The sequence below is a fragment of the Protomyctophum parallelum genome (genome assembly GCF_964188405.1).
Source record: "Protomyctophum parallelum genome assembly, chromosome: 5".
Classification (NCBI taxonomy): Eukaryota; Metazoa; Chordata; class Actinopteri; order Myctophiformes; family Myctophidae; genus Protomyctophum; species Protomyctophum parallelum.
In genome coordinates this window covers 36,513,580-36,538,646 of record NC_139702.1, presented here as the reverse complement: position 1 = coordinate 36,538,646, position 25,067 = coordinate 36,513,580, and the positions used below count along the sequence as shown (strand labels likewise).

The following is a 25,067-nucleotide window of genomic DNA, read 5'->3' as shown; positions in this document are numbered from 1 at the left end:
CGTATAGACTCATTGTATCAGCCTATAGACTCATTGTATCAGCCTATAGACTCATTGTATCAGCCTATAGACTCATTGTATCAACCTATAGACTCATTGTATCAACCTATAGACTCATTGTATCAACCTATAGACTCATTGTATCAACCTATAGACTCATTGTATCAACCTATAGACTCATTGTATCAACCTATAGACTCATTGTATCAACCTATAGACTCATTGTATCAGCCTATAGACTCATTGTATCAACCTATAGACTCATTGTATCAACCTATAGACTCATTGTATCAACCTATAGACTCATTGTATCAACCTATAGACTCATTGTATCAACCTATAGACTCATTGTATCAACCTATAGACTCATTGTATCAGCCTATAGACTCATTGTATCAACCTATAGACTCATTGTATCAACCTATAGACTCATTGTATTAACCTATAGACTCATTGTATCAACCTATAGACTCAGAGAACAGAGCTCAAGAATCCAGCAATTTTTACTTAAGTAAAAGTATCAATACTGTAATGTAGAAATACTGTAGAATTACAGGTAAAAGTCCGGAATTCAACATTTACTTGAGTGAAAGTACAAAGGCATTGGCATCAAAATGTACTTAAAGTACTCAAGGTAAGTACTCATTATGCCTTGTACTCATTATGTCCTGATTCAAGTTATCCGAAAGATCTTTTGAAAATAGCAGATCTACAAGCGGATCGCCTATTTTCAAATGAAGTGGGTAATGTATGTTTTGTAATAATAATAATAATTATTATTATTATTATTATTATTATTATTATTATTATTATTATTATCATAATAATAAGTTTAATAATCATAAGTGTAATAAAAAAAAGAATAAGAATACAGTTTCACTGAGCATTATACCAAAGGCAGAGCAAGGCTAAAATGATACTTCTGGATAGGGAGTTTAAGAGGCGTTACTGTGGGACAAATGCTGTTGTTAATCATCCAAAATGTTCAGTGGCATTCTTTAAATAATGCAGGGCAGAGAAGACATGAATAAAAGCATCACTTTATCACCCAAAATCAACATAATGTATAGTGCATCTTCCCTTACTAAATCAATCCTGCACATCTCTCTCTCCGCCTGCAGAATAGTAGCAAACATTTTGCGAAGGAGGACAAATACTCATTTCCCCTTTGGCTTGTTCGCTTCCATTTCTCTCATCAATACTTTAGTACTTTTACTCAAGTAATTTAATACAGGACTTTTACTATATCTACATTATGGCATTGCTTCTTTAGCAGCAATACGAAGTACTTCGTCTTCGAAGTACATCTTCCACCACTGCTTATAACGAGGACCAGCTGAAAGAAATGAATACAGTGCACCCACCTCCCAACCCCTCCCTACGATGACAAATACATCATCATCATCCATCACTTGCATCTACAGGACCCCTTCTTTCCATGTTGTTTTTGCCCATGGAGGGACCACCCCTGGTATGTCTATCCCTAACCTTAACCCTAACCTTGACCTGACCCAAAACTATGCATGACCACAACCTTAAAGGGCAGCTCTAGAAGCAGTTGACACAGACATTCCACATTAAGGTGGCCTTGAGGGCTATAGAATTCTTTCTCATTCACAGGACAGAGCATCCACCGAGCAGTGCGTGTTTGCAACACCTCAATGAATTAGTCCTCGCAAAACAAAACCATTTCCTTTAATTTGTTTTTATCTGCAGAAAAGTGGCACTGCCATGGCCATGAGTAAAATGACCCACAATTATGCAAATCTGTTTGTTGGCCTTTTGGAAAGAAACTGCATTCTCAATCCTGAATACAATCACTTTTCTTTTTACCACATATGCAATTATGGAAACGTTTGAAACAACATTGATGATGTATTTGTTATCCGGACTGGTTCAGTCACTGAATTGATTGCTTTTCAAACCTTTTTGAATAGTTGTTGTGAACATTTGAATTTCACCCTGACATCTGACTCTCACCAAACAGAAGGGCTAAATAGAAAACCCACAGACTGCAATTTTCTCGACTTCATCCCTCTTAAGAAAGGTTGACACATTGGTGTATCCAAACGTATACATGGAGTCTGTAGTGCAGATGAGTCTTTCAAAGTGCATTCAAAACAGATCCACAGATGATGGATACAGCCAGCATTCGATGAGTTTCACAATAGCTCTCAGAATGATTGTCTAGCTCCTATAGGCAGAAGAACACCATTGTAGGTGAACAACAGCACATAAACGGTTTGATCCAGTATTCTCCCCATGGAAGCCAGTTTGAAAAAGGTTATCACAAAATATTGGCACATTTTCAGCTCTGATCCCTCGATCTCTTGGTTATTGTTTTACAGTTGCCCCACGTATTGTCTGTCCACAGTAGACCCCTAACTTGAACAGAAATCTATACTGGTCAGATCACACCTGCAACAACAAACCCCCTCACACTTTTTGACAAAAACCCCAGATGGTAACTACCGTATAGATCTGGGCAATGTGCACATCTTTTGATCACTCTGTTACTAGCAAACCTTTTAAAATCAAGGGTGTTTATGTCCTACGTCTCATTTGAAGAAGACCTTGTGTCGAAACGTTAATCTATAATTAAGCCTTGACTGGGAGCTTTTTTGCAAAATTGGTGTGCTGACTTCTAGACTTCTTCTCTATTTTTGATATAAACCTTAACCTAAACCTTGCAGTACCTTGGTGAGGCTGCGGGCTGCGCTGTCCTTGCCCCCGGGCGTAAGGTTCCTGAGCTGCACGTCCAGAAGTTCCACCAGCTGAGCCATGGCGCGCACCGTGGACGGAACGTCGCCCGGACGCAACAGGCCCTTGGTCTGCTCCGCCAGCTCTCTGGCCACCATGGCAGCCGTCTCACCCGAACGGAGCTGGAGGTGGAGGAAGGATGGAGAGACAGGAGAAAAGAGGCATAAAGAGAGAGAGAGAAGGGAATCAGAATTAGCTTTATTGTCACATCACAGTTTTAGTGGGTCAAATTCGTTTTTTATGCATAGTTCCCATCGTGTCATTTTGTCCAAGAAAAACAAAGAAAGGGGAGAAGGAGGCTAAGGAGATCAAGGCAGGGAAATAAATAAAGTTTGAGCGTTTTTACCACAAAAAGTACAGGTAAAGGGTTTTCTTTTGTGTGGGTCTAAGGGCCGATTCATACTCCTATTTTAGAGCCGAATAAAAGTCGGTTTGGTGCTGTAGAGCCTACAATGTGACGTAATTTGAGGTTCGGGGGGGCGGGTACCGTGCTAAAGTTGGCTCTTCGGTGCTACTGAAAATTTCTGACGAGCCGAAATCATTTCGGCACTACAGCGCCGAAACAGCGGTAAAATAGGAGTATGAATCGGCCCTTACTGTAGATACTTTCTTTACAAGGCTTTTGTATTGCTACAAATGGCCTACAAGCAAAACGTTTCTTTACAAGCTTTGCTACAAGCTGTACAATCGAGAGAATAGAGAGAGAGGGAGACAGCGAGAAAGAGGGTAGTGAGAGAGAAAGAAAGATGTGTGGAAGGAAAGAGGACGAATGAGGAGAGAGAAGGCATGAGACAGGAAAATGGCAAATGGAACGAACGCAGGACAAAAGTATCTCCACAGGAGAGTGGGGGGGAAATAATGGACGAAGGAGGGGAGGTAACGAAGGATGAATGGAAAAGAGGGAAGAGATGGAGAAGAGAAAGAAAATGTAACCAATTTCACACCTGGTGTCCCTATTTTGGGTCATTATTTATAGGTGATTTTGCTGTGAGAAAAAGGAATCGTAGATTGTTTCTGCTGTTTGTTTTTTCTTTACCATTGTACCATTTTTCCATTGTGCGACAACATATCAAATAGGGCTTAAGTGGTGAGGGAAATAAATATTTGATGGTGCAGATGAGTAGTGGCTCGGTTGTAGTGCTCACAGCGGCTGAATGTGCTCTTTATGGCTCCAGCACCTCTTGTGCGTGTTATCGTAATGACTCTTAAACTGCTTCACGTCAACAAATCCTCCTCTCCCACCTCCGCAAAAACAGCACTGATTTCACACAGACTGTAATATTTTTGCCACATTTGGACTTTTAACGGAAAGGGCTGTAAAGCTTAATGTCTCATTCGAGAAAGCACCGCTAAGATGTAATGGTAAAAAAATCAATCAATCAAATACGCACTGTCTCGAATTTATTGTATTTTATTTATATTATACAATTAGGAAGCTATATTTATTCTAATGATGGTCTTTGCTTTTCTCATGCAAACACTGCATGCTGCTAGTATGCATATTAAGACCGCATTGCTAATTTCAATCTCCCCTGGCTGCTGCATATTACGATCTCTGAGATCATGCACACGAGACACACCGTTGACAAAGCGAGTTGGCTCGCTTGGCCTAAATCTCTCCTCGTGGTCAATGTGTGTTCATGCATGCCATAAGCGCCCCAGGACCTATCCATAATGGATGCCTTACGCCGGACGAGGTTCGACACGGGGAGAGGCTGTGTGTGTGTGGCGGCGGCGGCTGGCGGCAGCGTTCAGACTCACTTTCTGCATGATGTGGTTGACCCAGGGCGACGTGCAGTTGCTGAGGTCGGGGCCTTGGGGATCCCAGTAGCCCAACTGGGCCACGCACACGTATGTAGCCACGCCTGCAAAGACAGACCAAAGTAAACACACGGAGACAGCGCTGACATTCACCGGGAGACATGGAGATCCTTAGACGTGCCTGGGGTTCACTGAGTGCTCGGGGGTGGGTGGGGGTGTGTGTGTGTGTGTGTGTGTGTGTGTGTGTGTGTGTGTGTGTGTGTGTGTGTGTGTGTGTGTGTGTGTGTGTGTGTGTGTTAGTGTTAGGGCTGCAAGCCTGCAACTAACGATTATTTTCGATTCATCTGCCGATTATTTAAACGATAAATCGATTCATCGGATTATGACACTTAATTAGCTATCACATTAAAAATATAGTTTAGGTTATTTTAGACATAAAATACAATTGCATTTGATTAGCTGCTGATATGCTGCTATTCAAAGAAAATATAAACTAAATTTAAATTATTTAAAGCAACTCATGGTGTCTTTAGGCTTATTCTGACTGCATACATTTGATTAAAGAATAGCTACACATCTACACGTCTAGAAGGAACAGTACTCTTCTGAACTCAAATAGGTCATTTAAAAATTAATATTCAAGCCATATGTTTTGTTCTTGATACTATAATCGTTATGTCATATTTTGCTTTGCAGTCGCTACTGTGCAACTATCATCAGATTGTAAGGGAAGAGAGATGGCTCACTCCTCTTTAGTTTAGTTACACTTAACAAAAAAATCTCTAGTGATTAGTTGCGATTAATCGATTACTAAATTAGTTGACAACTAATTGAATAATCGATTTTATTACAATTAATTGATGAATCATTGCAGCCCTAGTGTGTGTGTGTGTGTGTGTGTGTGTGTGTGTGTGTGTGTGTGTGTGTGTGTGAGTGTGTGTGTGTGTGTGTGTGTGTGTGTGTGTGTGTGTGTGTGTGTGTGTGTGTGTGTGTGTGGGTGTGTGTGTGAGAGTGTGTGTGTGTGTGTGTGTGTGTGTGTGTGTGTGTGTGTGTGTGTGTGTGTGTGTGTGTGTGTGTGTGTGTGTGTGTGCGTGCGCGTGTGCACTTACTACTATTATTATACTCAAGGGCCAAATGTCCCCACAAGTATAATAGAATTTGAGAAATAAGACATGGTGAGGACCGTCTTCCTGGTAGGGTTGGAGTTAAGGTCCCGGCCGGCACACTGCTGCGGTTTTCCGATAAACGCGTACAGTCTGCCTATAGGACTTACTGTATATACTGTACGCTTGATTTACTTTTACACCAAGAATAGGCGCTGCAACGCGTGAGCTTGTACCGTAGATCTATGGCTATTCTGCCGTATAAAGAAGACAAAGTGCAGTAACCATGGGGGAAGAAATTGGCTGATATTGGGGTTTAAAAGTGTTTCAACAGCCAAATGAGATATCGGCAAATAAGTGATTGTAAATATGTTCTCGAGGTAAAATCACGAAGGCTAATTTGACATTTGGGATAGACAAATAAGTCGGTTTGTCCAAAAACATAGTTACTGCAGGCAGAATTATAGGCTTTACTGAAGGTAAAACATTTCCTCACTACTCACGGGTATAGTTAGTAATACTGTAATGGAGATTCTCCTATATTCGTAGGGAATCATCAGTGAAGTCTATAAGGGCTCTATTTGGGGAAGCTTCATAGCTTAAGGTTCTGTATTTCTCTTTAGGAGCAGGGGAGGGAACGGAGCTGGTGATGTTTGAGTCTAAAGTCTACTTAGATATCTCCTTTCTCATACTTTTAATGATGTACTAATGCTAATCTCTTCTATTCTCTACACCTCATATTAAGGTGATATGACGTCAAGCTGTCACGTCACGCTATCACCCGCTACAGTGCGAGCGTGCGTGCATGCGTGTCCATAAAATTGGTTAGTCCCAAGAGTCTGTGTTTGCGCATTCATTATGCCTGAGCCTGATACGAGGCGTGTGTTTAGTCAGACAAAGGGCAGCGTTTCAACATGTCTGAGGACGAACAGTGAACTCACGCTCGACTTATTAAGGCCCAGGAGGCCGACAATACACACTCTAGGGGACTGCAGCAAGGAAATGTACATTTCCATCAAGGCTCCCATTTGTGTGTGTGTATGTGTGTGTGTGTGTGTGTGTGTGTGTGTGTGTGTGTGTGTGTGTGTGTGTGTGTGCATGCGTGCGTGTGTGTCCATGTGCAGACAAGGCCATACATTGCGTGTGGGTGGAGTATATATGCCTGCTTTTGTTATTCATTTAATGAGTTGCTCCGGAGGCCTACTGTTTGCCGCTGTGGGATGTCAGGCCACATGAAATAACTGTCCTGGAGAATTGCCGCAGAAACAGTCTGCTCAGCACAATGGAATGGACATGGTTTGCGTTTCCAATAAGAGATAGACTTTTTGCACATACAAGACAACCGCATATAGCGAGATAATACATGGGCGAGATAAAGGAATAAAAAAGTTCCAGCTTACGCAGCACAAGCGATGTTATATATTGAATGGGAAGAATGAAAGACCCACAGTACCCCGTCCAGCCCTCCCAGGCCCCCGGAGCCCTACTGGCCAAAGCTGGAACTGCTGACAGGCGAAGTGGGCGAAGCACGAAACGTGCAGCTGCAGGCTTTAACACAGAGCTCTCGTTCATGAATAATAAAAAAACTGAACTTTTAACATTCAGTAGACTTTCTGTGGTCTGGGGTTTTCTTCATTGCAGCTCGTAATGCTTCGCTTCAGAACTCACAACATCCCAAACCACAGAAAATCCACTGAATGTTCAAAGTTCAGGTTGTTGTGGGTGTAACTGAGGTTATAAAACCTCAATTTGAAAAGAAGAACGAGAAATTAAAATAGATGAATATGAATGTCATGAAACCTTTAAACATCTCCATTACCTAATTTGCAAGAAGTCTACACACGTTTGCCGCAGCATCAACACAGCATGAAATCGTAGACAAAATCTTATCCGACAATAACAAAACATTCCGTGAGCGAACGGCTAAAATCTCATCAAATGGTGAGATCTTGGCTCAAACAGCGAATAAACAGTATACCCCATCCATCCATCCTCCTCACCTAGCGTCCCCACGGGACAGGGCTGCTTGGCGGTCTGTCCCTGCTGCGTGCGCGGCCAGGACACGTCCGCCACCACCCTGGGAACGCAGAACTCCTGGGGGGGCAGCGGGGCTGGGGCGGCGCCGCCGCCGCTGGGCGACTGGGGCGGCGCGGCGGCGGCTGGGACCAGGGCCGGGGGCGAGCGGCCGCCGCCGCCCGCTTTCTGGTTGGTGTCGGGGATCTGGTTGGTGTCGGCCGACGAGCCGCCTCCTCCTCCTCCGGGGATGAGGATGGCCTGGCGGATGGTGGTGCGGTAGCGCTGGCCGGGCGACGTGGTGAGCAGGGGGCGGGGCGTGGTGTAGTACGGCGGGGAGCGGGTGGTGGTGGTGGTGGTGCGGCTGGTGGAGGAGGAGGACGAACCGCCGCCGCCGCCGCCTCCTCCGCGGACAGGCGGGAGCACAGGGGGGCGGTAATCTGGAGAGAGAGAGAGAGAGAGAGACCTTTAACCAAGCCTCTAACCTTCCATTTTACACTAAAAACAGAAGAAGATTCTTTTGACACCCGCAATAAAAGTTGAAAACGCATACTGTATATAATATCCTTTTTTCCCCCCCTTTTCTTCCTCCTAAAGAGACAAAAACCAGTGACCCTTGAGAGAGAAGGAGGAGGAGAGAATGTCAAACAAACATGTCCGGTATCTGAACTATGGATTATGACTATGATTTAATACTCGGTTTGCGGATATAGTGTCACGCACTACCAGATTTACAAGCTGAAAGTGCAGGCGCATTGTGAGCACGCATTGTGAGCATGCATCGTGCGCTTATAAATCCGATATTTCCGATCATGTCCAAGTTCACACCGGCACGCAGCCACGCGGTACAAATCAGGATTTTGAATGAATAATTGGTTCACCAAACCCACGTCTGGTGGTGCATGACCCGAGTCGGAATGAGCTCTAATAATGAGCACAGGATCCATGGACGAGAGGTTAAGACGGGAGTCCCACTGTGAACTGTGAAGATGCTTGAGAATGCAGCGGCGGCAGCATTCTGAACCTCTCTACTGATCTCAAATGAACCGTACAGGGAGAGGAACGTGGTTTCCAGCAAGCAGTGACCCATTGGCACACACCACTGATGCCGGGTGGCAGTTCCCCTTTCTGTTGACCGACCCCAGTGCAGTCGGGACCGTCTATGACGACGGATATACTGCTCCAATGTGCACTATACAGGAGTGTGCATGTGGACATTTAAGGGCCCTAACGTATGCCATGGCTATAGCGGGTTTTAGAACCTTCCCCTATCCGTAAAAACCTTATCTTGCGGCTGCACTATACCCACTATACATTATGCTGACTCCTATATTTGCAGCTGGAGGTGTGCCCGTGGGCATGTTGATGCGCTTTCCTTACAACTGCTGCCTGGACGCACAGCGGCGGAACAGTCTCGGCTCAGAGGTCTCGTTCTCCACAAATCTCCGTGATCGTCATTTTCCTCGCAGTCAGCAGAAGTGAGAGTGTTAATACCTCGTGTCCATTGTGTTTATATAATTGTCTATTCAAAGAAGTTATTTGATTGTGCGCGATTCCATTCGCTCGTTCAGTTTCATCACTCACAGTCTCCCTGCTTTATTGCGAGTGAGACTGCGTTGGTCGCGGAGTGGAATCGTGGACGATAGATAGAGGAGTTAATTACTGCACACACAAAACAACCCTCTGTATATCAAATATAAATGTATTCCAAGGCAGTGACGCGCGTGGCTCTCCCATGGGCCAGGAAATTATATCACTGCATGGGGATAATGGGAAATGGATAATGGATTGCGTAGTATTCTCTTAAAAGCAATGGCATGTGGCACGGCGGTTGGTTTCATTACTGTAACGCCCAAACCACACCTATGTATGATGTAACGGATAGCAGAGGTGTTTTAGGGATTTAGGCTGGTGTCACTGTGGAAGATAGCAAGGGAGCAATGTGTGAAAAATGTGTTTAAAAGTGTTTCAACTGGGATATTGGCATATAGGTTGGGGCGGCAGTGTCTCAGGGGTATAGAGTGGCCGGACGGGAACCACAAGGTTCCCAGTTCGATCCCTGTGGGCTCCCCCAGAGTTAGTGTGGAAGTGTCCTTGAGCAAGACTCTGAACCCCTAATGGCTTCCGAAGTGCAGGTTGGAGCCTTGCATGGTTTCCTCCGCCATCGGTGTATGAATGTGTGTGTGAATGGGTGAATGTAATGCACAATCTATGTAAAACGCTTCGAACAAAAGCGCTATATATAAATGCACCATTTACCATTTAAGTGACATTACACTAATTCTTGAGGTAATTGTTTATCCCGCAAAATCACAAAGGATAATGTGGTATACACAAACAGGTTGGTGTGTCCAAAACACACTGCACTTTGGCTTTGTAGGGACAAAATAATTGTCACGCGTTGTGAGTTTGTAGATAAGCTAGCCTTTACCCCCAAAAAATAAATGACTAATAGATAAACAAATACTGTACATAAATAAAATAAATAAGCAAGATACAAAGTAATTTGTCCAGCCTATTGGATTAGTACACGCATGGGGCAGTGGCTTGTACGCCCTAACACGGCGTAAGAAACATTCTCTCAGAGAACCATACATGATTCATAACAGCATGACATCACCATGGAGCAGGCCTGAGTTGCATGAATGTATAGGGTACACTACAACACACTGCATGCGCCATTGTCAATATTTCATTGTAAAGCGACTCAATTATTAACATTGGGCCTGTTTTGGGGGCTATATGGATGTGTATAGAATGATGTTTGTGAAGAGTTATAGTCTCCCTTTTGTAAATCGACACCCACCCATTTCTCAAGCTAACCCTGTCTGGTACAAATTGAGACAAATGCACTGTGCTGGGTGCAAAAAAGTTAGGGTCCCCCAGAGTCTCCAATCACGTTGTGCAACTCCTAAAGTGCAATCCACAAGTGTAACCTGCAGTGTACGTACAGTACACACCGACACCATTAATATAATGTAAAGCAATAGGAGAAGCAATACTTTTAAGTACCCGGGGATGATTTATATACACCCACTGCCGTGTGCCTGGTTTAGTTGAGCAGTGTTGTGCACCGATGATATCAGATCTGCAAGCTGCAAAACGTGTCGCGCTGCAACGACTGGTGAGCATGTAGATCTGCACTTTTTTGGTGCGGAACACCGTCACGCTAATTAATATACCGTAAGTCGCATTTATTCAATAACTCTCTCTCTCTCTCTCTCTCTCTCTCTCTCTCTCTCTCTCACACACACGCAGTCACACACACACACACACACACACATGCAGTCACGCACGCACGCAGTCACACACACACAAACACACACACACACACACACACACACACACACACACACACACACACGCGCGCGCAAACGTACTGTATGTGCACACACGCACGCATGCACGCACACACACATCTGGTTGAGTGACATCCCTTTTGCATTCCATTCTGTGTGGACATCCTGTTCCACTCCCACCCTCACAACTCAATTGTGTTTCCGTAGCTAAACTGCTATGCCCCCCCCCCCTCCCCCCTCCCCCCCCCACCTCATGCATTCTCTACGGAACGTCACCATCAATCATGCATGGCAGTGGCGGCCTAGGGACTCCCTGTCAATCAGCGTTTGCGCACGTGTGTGTGTGTGTGTGTGTGTGTGTGTGTGTGTGTGTGTGTGTGTAAAACAGGAAGGGGGCACAACAATGGGTGTGTGTGTGTGTGTGTGTGTGCGCGCGCGCGCGTGCGTGCGCGTGTGTGGTTGATGATTTCTGTCATCACAAAAAAAGCACAAGCATAGCAGACCAGGGGCCACAGTGCGGCACACCCCCACCCCCCTCTCTCTCTGCCAGGTCATTGTTTCTATCAAACTCCATCTCTGTTTCTCTTTTATCTCCGTCCCAGAGTTTTACTGGACACATTTTTGTTCCGCGTTTGTTTTCTCTACGGCTCTCTCGTGCATACCTATTGGCCACTCACAAGTGGCCTTGCACGTCAGGAGCCAATGGGGACCTGTGTACGAACGCCACATAACAGCTTCATAAAACATTGATAGGGCAAAAGGCCAGCACTTGTACTCTGTGTAGAGGCTGACATATTTCCCCATGCGCTCGCCTAAGACAGCGGTTCCCAAAAACCTTTTAGCCCCGTGACCCAAAAGAGAAATTAAACATTCTCCCGGGACCCAAACTAGGCGTGGTGAAAATAGCAGATCTACAAGCTCACAACGCGGCGCGAACCGTCAATACTTCTTAAGCATTTGTTTTCAAATTCATGGCGTTTCTTATATTTTTCTTATATTTCTTCATGACATTACTGAAAAAAAATCATTGAATTCGGTCTTTAATTCATGACAATCTTAGCATTTTGGGGATTTTATGTTAATAATTAAAAACTAAAATGTAGGAAAATAAAGAAATCAAGGGACCCATAAAAATGTGTCCCCGTTTGTGTGACACTAAATCCCTTGGCACTATCATCTCTGCCCACAATATATCCTATCACTGCTACGCCGATGACACACAACTGTTCCTATCCTTCCCCCCCTCTACCACTCAGGTGGAAGAGCGCATCACTGCATGCCTGGCTGACATCTCACAGTGGATGTCCTCCAACCATCTCAAGCTGAACCCAGACAAGACTGAGCTTCTCTTCTTCCCAGCTAAGTCCTGCCCTATGCGGGAGCTAACTATTTCCGTAGACAACGCCCTGGTAACGTCTGTCCCAACAGCCAGGAATCTTGGTGTTGTCCTGGACAGTCAGCTCTCGTTCAAACCTCACATCACAGCTGTCACTCGATCCTGTAGGTTCACACTCTATAACATACGACGAATTAGACCGTTCCTCACCCAGGAATCAGCCCAGCTCCTAATCCAGACAACAGTCTTATCAAAACTCGACTACTGTAACTCCCTCCTTACTGGCCTACCAGCATGTGCACTTAAGCCTCTCCAGCTGATCCAAAATGCAGCAGCTCGCTTGGTCTTCAACCAGCCAAAATTCTCACATGTCTCCCCCCTGCTCCGCTCCCTCCACTGGCTCCCGGTCGCTGCCCGCACAGAATACAAAACTCTGATGCTGGCATTCAAAGCAACCAAAGGTATGGCTCCCCCATATCTTACAAGTATGATTGAACCCTACAAACCCTCCCGCGCACTCAGATCAGCCAACGCAGGGAAGCTGGAAGTACCCTCACTAAAAACGCCGGGACAACGCTCCACACATCCCAAACTCTTCTCCCTTCTGGCTCCAAAACTGTGGAATGCACTTCCCATTGCAGTCAGAACTGCAGCATCACTCCCAATCTTCCGCCGTAGCCTGAAAACCCACCTTTTCAGACTCCATCATGGCCCTTAGCACTTACCCTAAACCCTTAGATAGCATTTCTGTTGGATTATATAGCATTTGATACAGACTTATAGCATGTTATGTAGACAGCACTGTAATTGTATTGTATGTAGTCATAGCACGCCATAGTACACATATATAGCATAGTAGTAAAGATGTATAGTTTATATGTATAGTGTATGTATAGTTTCACTATATAAATATTCCACTGTTACTTTCTTAGCTTACGCATGTTTCATGATAAATGCTTTTTATGTGATGTATTCCCATGCTTTGTTCTTGCTTAAATGTAAGTCGCTCTGGATTAAGAGCGTCTGCTAAATGCCTAAATTGTAAATTGTAAATTGTGTGATGACCAGTAACAAAGTTTTTACTTGAGTAGCCTACTGTGTGTGTGTGTGTGTGTGTGTGTGTGTGTGTGTGTGTGTGTGTGTGTGTGTGTGTGTGTGTGTGTGTGTGTGTGTGTGTGTGTGTGTGTGTGTGTGTGTGTTTGTGTGTGTGTGCGTGCGCGTGCATGTGTCTCTTTGGTGTGAATGTGTGTGAATGGGTAACACCATCAGGAGTGTGAATGGGTGACTTTAACGCCACAGTTTGTGTGAATGTGTGAACACAACGCATGTATATACTGTATATATTCATACACATAATGAATAATCTTTTGCCACTTTGAGAGTCTACGTGTGTGGATGTTTGGGATGTATGCTTGCTGCAATGCAGCTGCTCCATGCGTTCCGCTCGGAGGAAAACATCCAGCCTTGCGTTCAATAGATGGAAGGAGGTTCTATTGTCCCTTGTGTTCTTCTCATCAAAGGAAACGCTCCAGCCAGCTAGGGAACAAACCCTATTTTTTGGCATACCAGCCAAAGTGGTTGGTTGATCTAAAAAAAGCCCTATACCAGCCAGGCAGATTATTATTATTTTATTTTTTTACGGACAAAATTAATATACTGTAGATTTTTGATGGGCGCAGGTTTAATGTTTGTTTTTAGTTCAATGTTTGTTTTGTAAACGCCATTGACAATGAAGAGAACATTTACGTCATATTGACCCTCGTCATGTTGTCGTATTGCTAATGGAAGTTATTGTTTGTGTTGGCACCGTTTGTTTTACATCACCATTACATCACCTAATCAACACGAGTTAGACTTTAATAATATATTAGTGTCCCTCACTTCACACGGGTGTGATGTTTTTATAAAAGTAACCAACACAGTCTGTGCAGGCTTGCTCAAGGTAAGGGGATCATCTAGTTTAGCAGTTTTCTGGTCTGGTCTACAGTGGAATGCACAGTGCCCGAGCTCCTCTGAAATGATTCCCCTCTGCCATCAGATTAGTCATTTGATGAATCTGATAAGATTAATATAATATAGATATACATATATGTTTGATTCCAACTCGTCTAGCAAAACCATTCTACTTGCATCTGTGGGGGAACAAAAACTAAAAGTGATCAAGTATTTGGCGGAATCCTAAATTGCATATTAATAAAGCTCCATTTGTATGGAAGGGATGGGTGAATAAGGGAATTCTTACTTTGGGCCACTTATACAAAGAAGAGACTTTAAAATCGTTTGATGACCTTGTTACAGAATTTGACCTTCCCAGATCTACATTCTGGCAATACTTGCAATTAAGGCACTTACTATGTGGAATATTTGGTTCACCCAGAACTCCGCCTCAGCATTCTGAGTTGTTGCATGGCATCACCATGGTGTTTGGTACAGGTCACGAGGCCTCATTTTACTATTATGACATCTTCATTGAAAACGCCAGGGTACCTAATTCTCAACCGCTTCTATTGGACACCATCACGGTTGCACAGACTGGGTCTTAAGGACACAGCTGAGTGCTGGAAGTGCAAGGATCCATCTTCGGTGGGCACCCTGGTTCACGCTTTGTGGGACTGTCCTGTAATTGAGAGTTATTGGAAACAAATTCATAAGTGTATCTTAGAAATGACAACGGTTGATTTTCCCTTCTGCCCTAGGCTTTACATACTGGGTGACCCAAAGCAGGTTGCTCACTGCGATTATGTAGATTTCATCCTCACGGCTATCATGATTGGTAGACAGGTGCTAATGAGGGGTTGGAAAGCGTCGTCCCTCGTTTCATGACTGGTTTGTGGAGTTAGGCAAGGTTGCAGCATACGAAGAAATGGCATATAGCCAGGAGGTCCGACAGACTGGACAAATATCTGTTTTTCTTTCTTGTTTTCCGTGAAAGTGTAAATTGATATTACCCAGGTGTAATGGCATTTATTTTTCCCTTTTTTATTATTAATTTGTTTTATTATTATTTTATTGTATTGTATTGTATTGTCTGTATTGTTTTATCTTTTCTGTAAAGATTTCGTTGTGTAATGTATTTATTATTTTCTTGTCTAGTTTTGTTTCGTTTGTTGTCTTAATTGTTTGTGAAACTAAATTGAAAAAGCAATACAATTTTGAATCATAAAAAATAAAATAAAAACTAAAAGTGGCATAAAACAGATATACAGATAACCGGATGCCACTTTGCCAAGTCTAGAGTTGGACGTGTTCCAGACCGGATCACGGTAGTCAGTTCGTAACGAACGCGAGGTGACACGAGGTTACTCAAGGTCCCCAGACAATGCAGACAGCTAGGCTTTCTGTGGGTGGGTGGGTGTGTGTGCGGGTGCGCATTGCGTGCGCGTGTGTGCGTACGTGCGTCCGTGCCCGTCCGTCTCAGTCTCTGCTCTGTTGCTCAGAACGCTCTTGTTGACTTCCGACATGGTAAACAGAGGGGTCATAAATCTACATCAGAGAAGCCATGGAGGAGAGAGGCTGTAAAATGAACTTCCCCTGGCAACCTTGCCAAGTCCTGAGAAACACACACGAACCAGACAGACACAGAGACTGAGAGACAGAGACACACAGAGACGGAGAGAGAGAGAGAGAGAGAGAGAGAGAGAGAGAGAGAGAGAGAGAGAGAGAGAGAGAGAGAGAGAGAGAGAGATGGAAGGGAGGGAGTGAAATACAAGGAATGTTCAACAGAGCGTACAGATGTACGATTCACTGTACTCCCATGATTTGCTTAATATGCAAGACCACTGCTTTCCTACATCTTACTCTGCAGCAGTGTTCTAAAAATTACTGCATAGTCTCTCTCTCTCACACACGCACACGCACACGCACACACACAGACTTGAACGACATGAATCGGTGGAACCGGAGGGGTAATGCAGAATCATAATCTGCCTGCAGGGCACGAAGCTTTCTAGACTGGATAGGAGCAGTGAGACATCCAATAGGGCTGCATACTGCGATAACACACTGCCCCTATGGCCACGCACGCACGCACGTGCACACAAACACACACACACACACACACAGACACACACACACACACACACACACACATTCACACATTCACACGTACATAATGCAACCGCACACAGACTTGTACAGACATTTCTCTCTGTTATGCGCGCGTGTGCGGGCACACACACACGCACACACACCAACACACACACTGGGCGCACAGGGCTTGTGGCAAGTGCGTAGCTCCAGCCTGCTGATAAGACAGAGTGGAGCACTTCAAAGCAGTGATACTTGGGAGATAGAAAACAACCTCTTGTTAATAGGAGCCTCGCTCAAAATGGCTGCCAGGCACAGCCACGGTGCCACGGCTAATGTTTCACACACACAAGTATGCCATCCCTCCGTATAAAAGGTTGGAGTCACCTGCAGCAACTTACGCAATTACATGCTTCTTTCTCTTAATCAAGGGATGTTCAAAGGAGGGGGAAAGAAAAGATAGTCAGACTGCGTCATTTTTATGTTTAATATGAAGGAATAGCTATTTGCATCCACAGCATATTTTTACAGGAAAGAACTGTGTTTTAGGTCCGGTGTCTTTTTGAAGCTGTACCTGTATGAATCACTAAATGGCCTGTGAACATGTTCTTTCTTTGTGCTAGCCTACTACTTACAGATTTTGTCCAAAACTCACACAAATCATTACGCATTAGCCCTGCTGTCATGCATGATCAAGATATATCCCTCAGAATTTCCATATTCAATTCAAATTGGCAATGATTCCCAGTGCAGCCAACCTCGGCCTGGTGGAGATCTGCGCTCCGAGGATTACACCTTTCTATTCATCTTGCTTTAACCCATTTTGACCCTAGATCAGATTCTAAAAATGTCTGTTTGAAAATGACAGTTTTCTGAAAAAGCTATGTTTCTATGTCAGTCGTTCTTCGATTTTTCAAAAATAGCAGACCTACAAGCTCGTAGCGCGCTATGAGCTTGTAGATCTGCTATTTTTCAATAGCTAAAGCATAACATAATGCTAATACCAAAAGGGGTTCCCGCCCAAAATGGGTTTTAAGTCATGCTAGTGTTAATACATGACTTGGTTGGATGCTTGATTCTGATGGGTCACGATATTACTGAATTCAGCTGTGTTATTTCTGTATAATGACCGCTGAGCTCAATGACAGGCCGCTGTGAGCGCCGTCTAATCAAAGGCTCAGAGCAACTGTTGCATATCAATCTGCGCCCCGCTTGATTTTATGCTGTATCCAACATGGCAGCCACGTAAACAAACCCCACAATGTCATTTGCAGCAAAACATTGCTCTCAAGAAGCGAAAAACAGAGCACCAAATCAACCCCTCCGAGGGCCCTGGCGCTACACCAAATCAAAATGCCCCATGCATGGCCTAAAAGGCCACGTGCATGTGGCCAGAATGCCACATTTGCAACACAATCAAGATGATACTTTTTGCATGTGCGCACCCAGTGAATGAACGCGCGTGCATTCAGCGTACCACCAGCCAGCACTATCGCCGCTGCTGCCATGGAGTTATATAAGGCTGCTCACTGACGCTGCAGGATCTGCTATTTTTGAGTCTCGATCCTCCCACCGAAGAAACTGCTGGACGACCAAAAACACTAGCTGGGGTTCCTGTGCTGCGTTACATTGAAATCTGTGACCTATGAACGGTTTCGACAGAAAGCAACAGCTGTACCCATTTGAAATAGTCTCGCACAGGGCTCTACAGGCTGCGGGCCCTGGGGCTTAAGCTCCAGTAAATTCCTTTGTTAGTCCGGGCTCAACACTTCCTGGTTGTTCCGACAGCGTGTTGGTCAGACCCTATTCCTATTCCTAACCTTAACCACAGGCGAAGTCACGTAGTCGGAATAACGGGATGTTGGAATTATGGCCAGTGACTCCACACACTGGAGGACACGCCATAACCTGGCATGCATACATATATGAATACAATAGCCTATACTTTCATTACCGTAAGCAAGGACATCCTTCCGTTTGTTACTTTTGGGTCAATTTATTAATTTCTTTATTAAGTAGCCGTGCAACAATGACCGGCTCACTGTATGATTTGACCTGTATGAATGGATGTCAAATAAACAGCCATACGTTGCCTACTACTTCTCAATGTGGTGAAATGCTCGTACACAGCTCCGAGCATCATTGACCTATTTTCAAATGCTATAATCAAGGCAATTATGTTGCTTTCTGCTCAATCAAACAGGCCTACATCTAATCTAAGATAGCATCAAACGATTTAGAAGCAACCCTCTCTGGTATCGTGGATTATTTTTGTGCGTGCGTGCGTGCGTGTGTGTGTTGTTGGAAGTTGAAAGGCCAACAGTGACTCAGAGTTCAGTGGGATGTATATTTAAAATGCAGCATTGATAATTATTTACTATTCCAATCTGTCCTCTGAAAAGACGTGGTTTGATATAGTGAGAACCACTTCACTTTGAAACACAAGATGATTTTAACGTTGTATCCTCTTGATACCTCTACCACTCTTATTTCACATTTAATGTGTTCTATTACGACGATTCTAAATGTCTTCTGAATCCTGACAGTTTTCTGAAAAACCTGTTTCTATGTCAGTGGTTCTCAAACTATTTCATGTCAAGGATTATATGAAATTGGCCGTCGACCCCATCTGAAAATATGTTGTTCAATTACAGTTTGTTAAATTATAGAAACTAGTCCTTACCCGTTCTGAATATATGAACAGCAAATGATGTTCAGTGTGGGTAATGTGATAGGGGGGGGGGATTGTTTACAGATGGTGTTGTGAAGTTGGGTTGGGCACAGAAGTAGGCTAATTAAACGTAAGTTTAATAAGGAAATGCTGTAGTACAATCATAAGTACACCATTGATGTGTGATGTAAATTTGGTGGTGATATTCTGTCTATAAATGGAAGTTATTGAATATTTTCGTTCACGTTAACATGCCCCCGTCAGAACTGTCAGAGCTGGCTTTCAGGTGCCTGTGCCACGCAACCCGCACGTTGGCCGCGATGCTTCCCAAAGAAGAAGTTATGTCGACTGACGCAAGAGTAGCTAGTAGTATCGGGGTCCAAGTTGTTTTCCCCGTGTGGGTCTGTTGCGCAGAAAAATGTGTCCCAGTATTAATCTGTGTCCGTCCCAACATGCATTTCACTGGTGGTGACACGTGATTAGCGGGGAGATGTTTTTTATTTTAACGCAAATTAATTGAATTAAGATGAATGTTACTTTATTGTATGCTGGTACACCATATCTGCTACCTTCAGGAAGGAGATATCGTTTTCTTCGTGGCATGTTGTTTGTTGTATGTAATATCTGACCATATGTAACGGTCATATATCGCTATCACTGCTACGAATTATTTAAATCACGGGTTGTGAATGATCTCCTCTTAGGATACGATTGATAAAGGGAATGTAATGAAAATAGCCTAAATAAGCAAGCAGAAAACAGTCAGAAACAAAACTCACGTTAACCTTTTATCTCAAGTCAAATGAAGGAATCAACAGTTCTACACACAGAGTTGAATGAATGAGTGAATGATCCGAAAAAAATGTCCGGAGCTCCCTTATTGTTTTGTATTGTTCCGTGTTTCCAAACAAAGTCTGTTGCCCCCAGAGTTCCTTCCCAACGTAACACTCCCTCCAAAGCAAAGTAAAGGTGATAAAATAAACGTAATCCATCCCCGTAGCGAACGTAATCCAGTGAAGGTATAGGCTACTCCAAACAAAGAGGAAGAAGAAAACCCTCGGATCCTACTAAGGTAGAGTGTTCGCCTCAATCGCCTGTCCGTGCAAAGGACAGCAGCCAGAGCGAGGGGGAGGGTCCTGAGGTGGTGTGGAGCAGATCAGCGAGTTTGGACAATAGGGGGTTGGAAATATCCCGGTCACTGTGAAGGCCGTAGTACTGTAAATATGACATGAATAAGAATGCAAAGTAGTGGTTGATCTGTGGACAGGCTAGCTTTTGGTGTTGTGCATGGTGAGATGTGTGCAAACGGTGTGCTTTAGTAGGAGAAGACGGCCAAATATGCAACACACACACACACACACACGCGGCGCCAAATTTCATAGGGCACTATTTGTTGTGTTGCGCCGGTAGCTAGAGGAAGCATGCGGGGTAACAGTGAGAACGGTGGCCTGTGATACAGGTGTCGCTAAGGGGCGGAGGTGTGTGAGGAATTCACTAATAAATTCATTATTAATCATTAATGTGTCAAATCGAAAAAATTCCATATTCCATATTCATATGGTCAATGCCTGTGTGAAAAGTGGGAGCGATTGGTGCAGGCCATGAGGAGATACGGCAGTGTTTCTGACACACACACACACACACTCACACACTCACACACTCACACAGAAATTGTTAGAATTATAGTATGATAAATGAATTAATCCATCAAACTGCAGATGATGGACAATGTTGATGAACATTGGAAAAGCTTTGTTTTCAGCCCAGGTTATGGACTAGTATAATATTCTGTCATATATTGTTCAAGTGAGCCCAATATTGTGTATCGTATCATTTTCTTACAGAAGATATCCCTACATTGTGGTGCGTTTCAATTTAGATGTTTTCTGAGACTCTCATTGGAGTAGCCAAATTCTGGAGGATGAGGATCAAACATATACATTATTCATAGATCCTGGAATACTAAATGAGGGAAAAGAACGAAGCTCCTTTGGGGATATTTCTTTGGAGAAAAACTATTGCATATGTACATTTATTGAACAGGTTTTCTAAGGTTTTAAACCACTCAACTGGACATGTGGAATAGTGATCCCCCCCCCCCCCCCTAAAACATGATCATCAGGTATTATGATTATACTAGGAGGAAGATTTTTTTCAAAGTCAAAGTCATATGATTTGTCACACACGTTACCGCAGTGAAATTTGTTCTCTGCATTTGACCCATCTCTTGGAGCGGTGAGCCACAGCCAAGGAGCGGTGAGCTGCAGCGTGCGCCGCGCTCGGGAATCATTTGATTAGTAGATTTGACCCCCAATCCAACCCTTTGGTGCTGAGTGTCAAGCAGGGAGGCACTGGCACTACAAAAAAGTGTACAGAAAGTTAAAACCATGTTTTTATGTGGCCATACCCACCAGTTCATTAAGTATACCTGGTTTTCACCTTAGCACCACCCACCTGAACTTAAGCCTCGACCACAGCTGTTGTTGTATGATAATGGGGGTTATGATGTCACTAAAATGGTGTTATTGTGATTGAGCCTTTTGACTCAAAGGCTTTCAGCTTTCAGGAAGAAACCAAAAATACACAGGGAAGACATATTTGAATATTATAACCACACCTGGGGGTCTATTAGAGTAATGTTATGGCGTCTGATCGCACCACTCCCACCTAGACCTATATCTCCCACACAGACAGATGCAATGCCATTAGTTAATCGAACTCAGCAAGTTTGAACAGAAACGAGGATGGCTTTATTGCCGTAATTGTTTTGTGCGCCATGTTGTCGTGAATCACTGGGTGTGCATGTGGAGAGTGAAGAATGATGACATTTACGCCTGCCATTACAGTAAACAAGAAGCGCTGTCCCTCATCCAGATGAGCTACAGTATGAAAAACACAACTCCCTCCCGGCAACACCAGGTGGAAATGGGCTTTCTGTTCAGCCCACATGCAGATGCTGTCCTCTCAGACAGAATGATGCATCTCAGAACTATTACTGTAGCAAACTGTGGTATCGTACACAGTGAAATCCTCTGTGTTCATAAAACCCATTCAGGACGGGAGCCCCTGGCGCAAATCTTTGAATATATATTCTTACAGAGCGAATGTTTTTAACTAAAATCTTTGCTTCTGGGGGTTCCCTGGAACAACGTATTTCTTGGGGGGTCGGCGGCAAATTAGCCTACATATAGTTTTGGGGGTCCTTGACATGAAAATGTTTGATGACTGACATAGAAACATACGGTTTTTCAGGAAACTCTCAGGACATTTGTAGAATCGTCCTCCGGTCTAAATGGGTTTGTAACTCTGAGGGGCAGTATCCACCAAGGTGTTTTTTTTGTTTTTCCCTGAGCACAGCGTATATGTTTTTAATTGTTTACAATGACACATTTCGTGGAAACGCCAGCAGCGTGATGTGATGGAAAGCATTTATTTTACGCGTTGGCGCATTTGTAGGATACTACTTCTAACGAACCATCTGTAGGATACTACTTCCAACGAACCAAACCACTTGAACACAGGTTTAAAATTCAACCAATTATGATGATTTGTAAATGTGGAAAGACCTCCTGCGTCAATAAATGCAGCGCTCCCAAATGAGCAGCAGCAGCTGCAGGAGCTGTGCCCCGTACCTGTGCCCAGGTGTAGCTAAACAGTGCTGAGGTGTAAATCTTTGCTAAATGGTAACACGGGCGTCACTAGCGTTGGGAACAAGAGGCATTTGGGGCCCACGGACGCCCACACGTGCCGTCGGTAAAATCCCATTATAAATACATACAGAGATGCAATGACAGTTGAGTTGACCAAAGTTTGGCGGAGCCCGCTGGTGGCTGGCTGCTATAGCACACACGTGCCCCACCCCAGCGATCTGGTGGAGTGTGTAGGTTAATTACGTGGAAGAGGCGAGGGTTCAGTGCCGCAGCAGGCTCCCCGGACTGCGCTGACCAGCCTGCGCGGGGGCCTATACTAGTCTAGTTACGCCGGTGAAAGGAACACCTCAGCAATGGCTGCGCCCAGGGCACCCCTCCGTTGATTAGTCTATATACAGTACATCTCTGATCCCTGCTAATTCTGGTCCCTGCCCACTCCAGCTGTGCCTTGTTGTTGTGATTAGTCCCCAGTGTGTATACCTGTCTGTTCCTTTCGTTTGGTGTTTGTCAGAGCCTCTGTTTATGCCAGCCTGTTGATGGAAGCCTGTTTGTGTTCACTTTTAGGAATGCTGTGAATTAAAGCAGTAAGCCACAGGGGGCCATACCACCATGGTTTTCATCATGGATTTTAGAACGGAAACAGAAGAGGTGTTAGTATAGTGAGGCCTGATGTGGTAATGGAATTTGATTGTTTGGCCACTCTTGCGTCTACTGTATTTACTCATCTCCGTGACTGCCAGAGAGGTCTATGCACACACCCTGGTCAGCCAAGCTTAACCACTTTAAACATGGCCTCCCTATTTTGGGCATGTCATTAACAATTTATTGTCAACAATATTGTCTGAAAATGTAAAATTGTCAAAAACTACTTCCCGATCAACTAGCTAACAATAGGCCCAGGCCGTAGCGTAACGGTCTGGGCACCGGACTGGTGATCCAGTCGCGGTGTGCCGCGGGTTCGACTCCCGGGCCCGACACGGCCTTTACCGCATGTCATCCCCCCATCTCTCTCCCGTTTCCTGTCAGCCTACTTTCTATCCCTTAAAAAAATCAATAAAGGCGTAAGCCGCAAAAAAAATATCTAAAAAAAAAAAAAATAAACTAGCTAACAATAGAGAGTATGCGTGTGACATCATCATACCCGGAAGTTATGCGGGAAAGCCTACTGAGTGGCAAAAATGACTTTCTGTCCTTGACAGCCCATACAGTACATCCAGAAAAGTCCTATCTGATTGCATTAAACAACGTCAAACTACGTTAAACTCACTTTGTTACTCGATTTACCACTCACTTTATGCATGAGCATACCCTCTATTCATTGATGAGGGCTGTAGTGGTTAACAAGCTGTTGACTTCCTTACAAGATCGGGCATTTAAAATTTGGTATGATCATGGCATTAAGTCAGTCAAAGATTTGTTTGATGGTGGCACGTTCGTTTCGTTTGACCAGATTGTTCAAAAGTATAAGCTACCCAGAACACACTTTTTCCGTTACTTACAAGTCCAAAAATGTACTAGTTTCCCGACTATTCCACCTAATTCACCTATAGACATAATTATAGCGTCAGCTCCTCTTAGTCTTAAAGGTATATTCAGTGATTTCACTTAATTCAAATATCACTTATTTTTTTGTTTTGTTGTGATAATCCTCCCTACTATAGAGTGTGCTGGCCATATAAGGAGTTCCTCCCTGTCCCCAGTTAACCCCTGGGGGTCAAAAAACTTTAGGTTTCGTTTTTGACTCTCTATCCTGATTGGACGAAAGGCTGGGTAGTGGGTCCCACAGCCAAAAACGAAACCTAAGGTTTTTTGAGTGAAATCACTGAATATACCTTTAAGGGAAAGGTATCGTCACTCTATACCTCATTATTTGACCTTCATTTACCCTCAACCACTGCCTATAAGAATATTTGGGCCCAGGACCTGGAGGAAGACATTTCTGATGAAACCTGGGAGGCCATTATGGGTCGTGTTCATTCTTCATCAATATGTGCTAAACATGGGGTTGCAATGTAAATTTCTCCACCGGGTGTACTGGACCAAGGTTCGGTTAGCCAGGATTTATGATAGTGTTGATCCAACATGCGATAGATGCCACCAGGCTCCAGCTAATCTTCTTCATATGTTTAGGACCTGTCCAGCCTTACAGTCTTTTTGGTCAGCTATATTTGATACTATTTCAGATGTGTTACAGTTTCCCATAGAGCCATCCCCTATTATTTCCCTATTTGGCGTCCTTCCTGATACTATCTCCCTGCCTAAATATCAATCTGACCTTGTCGCTTTTGTGACGCTTAATTCTGGCAAGACGTCTTATTCTCATGCATTGGAAAAAACATACCCCCTTCACATTCCCGTTGGATATCTGACATACTGTATTTTTTAAATTGGAAAAAATTAAATATACATTGCGTGGCTCAATCTCCAAATTCAGTAAAACATGGCAGC

General features: G+C 44.0%; 1 protein-coding gene across 6 annotated transcripts in view; it reads right to left on the bottom strand.

The window, feature by feature from the left end:
• Positions 1 to 25,067, bottom strand: part of LOC310859363 (adhesion G protein-coupled receptor L3-like) — a 231,822-nt gene that overhangs the window by 67,857 nt on the left and 138,898 nt on the right. For all 6 annotated transcript variants that reach the window (XM_083765860.1, XM_083765862.1, XM_083765863.1 and 3 more), the window contains 3 exons: positions 7,625 to 8,077; positions 4,522 to 4,625; positions 2,697 to 2,882 (listed from right to left, as the gene is read on the bottom strand). In XM_083765860.1, the coding sequence (XP_083621986.1) occupies positions 2,697 to 2,882; positions 4,522 to 4,625; positions 7,625 to 8,077 (743 nt within the window). The remainder of the gene's footprint in view (positions 1 to 2,696; positions 2,883 to 4,521; positions 4,626 to 7,624; positions 8,078 to 25,067) is intronic.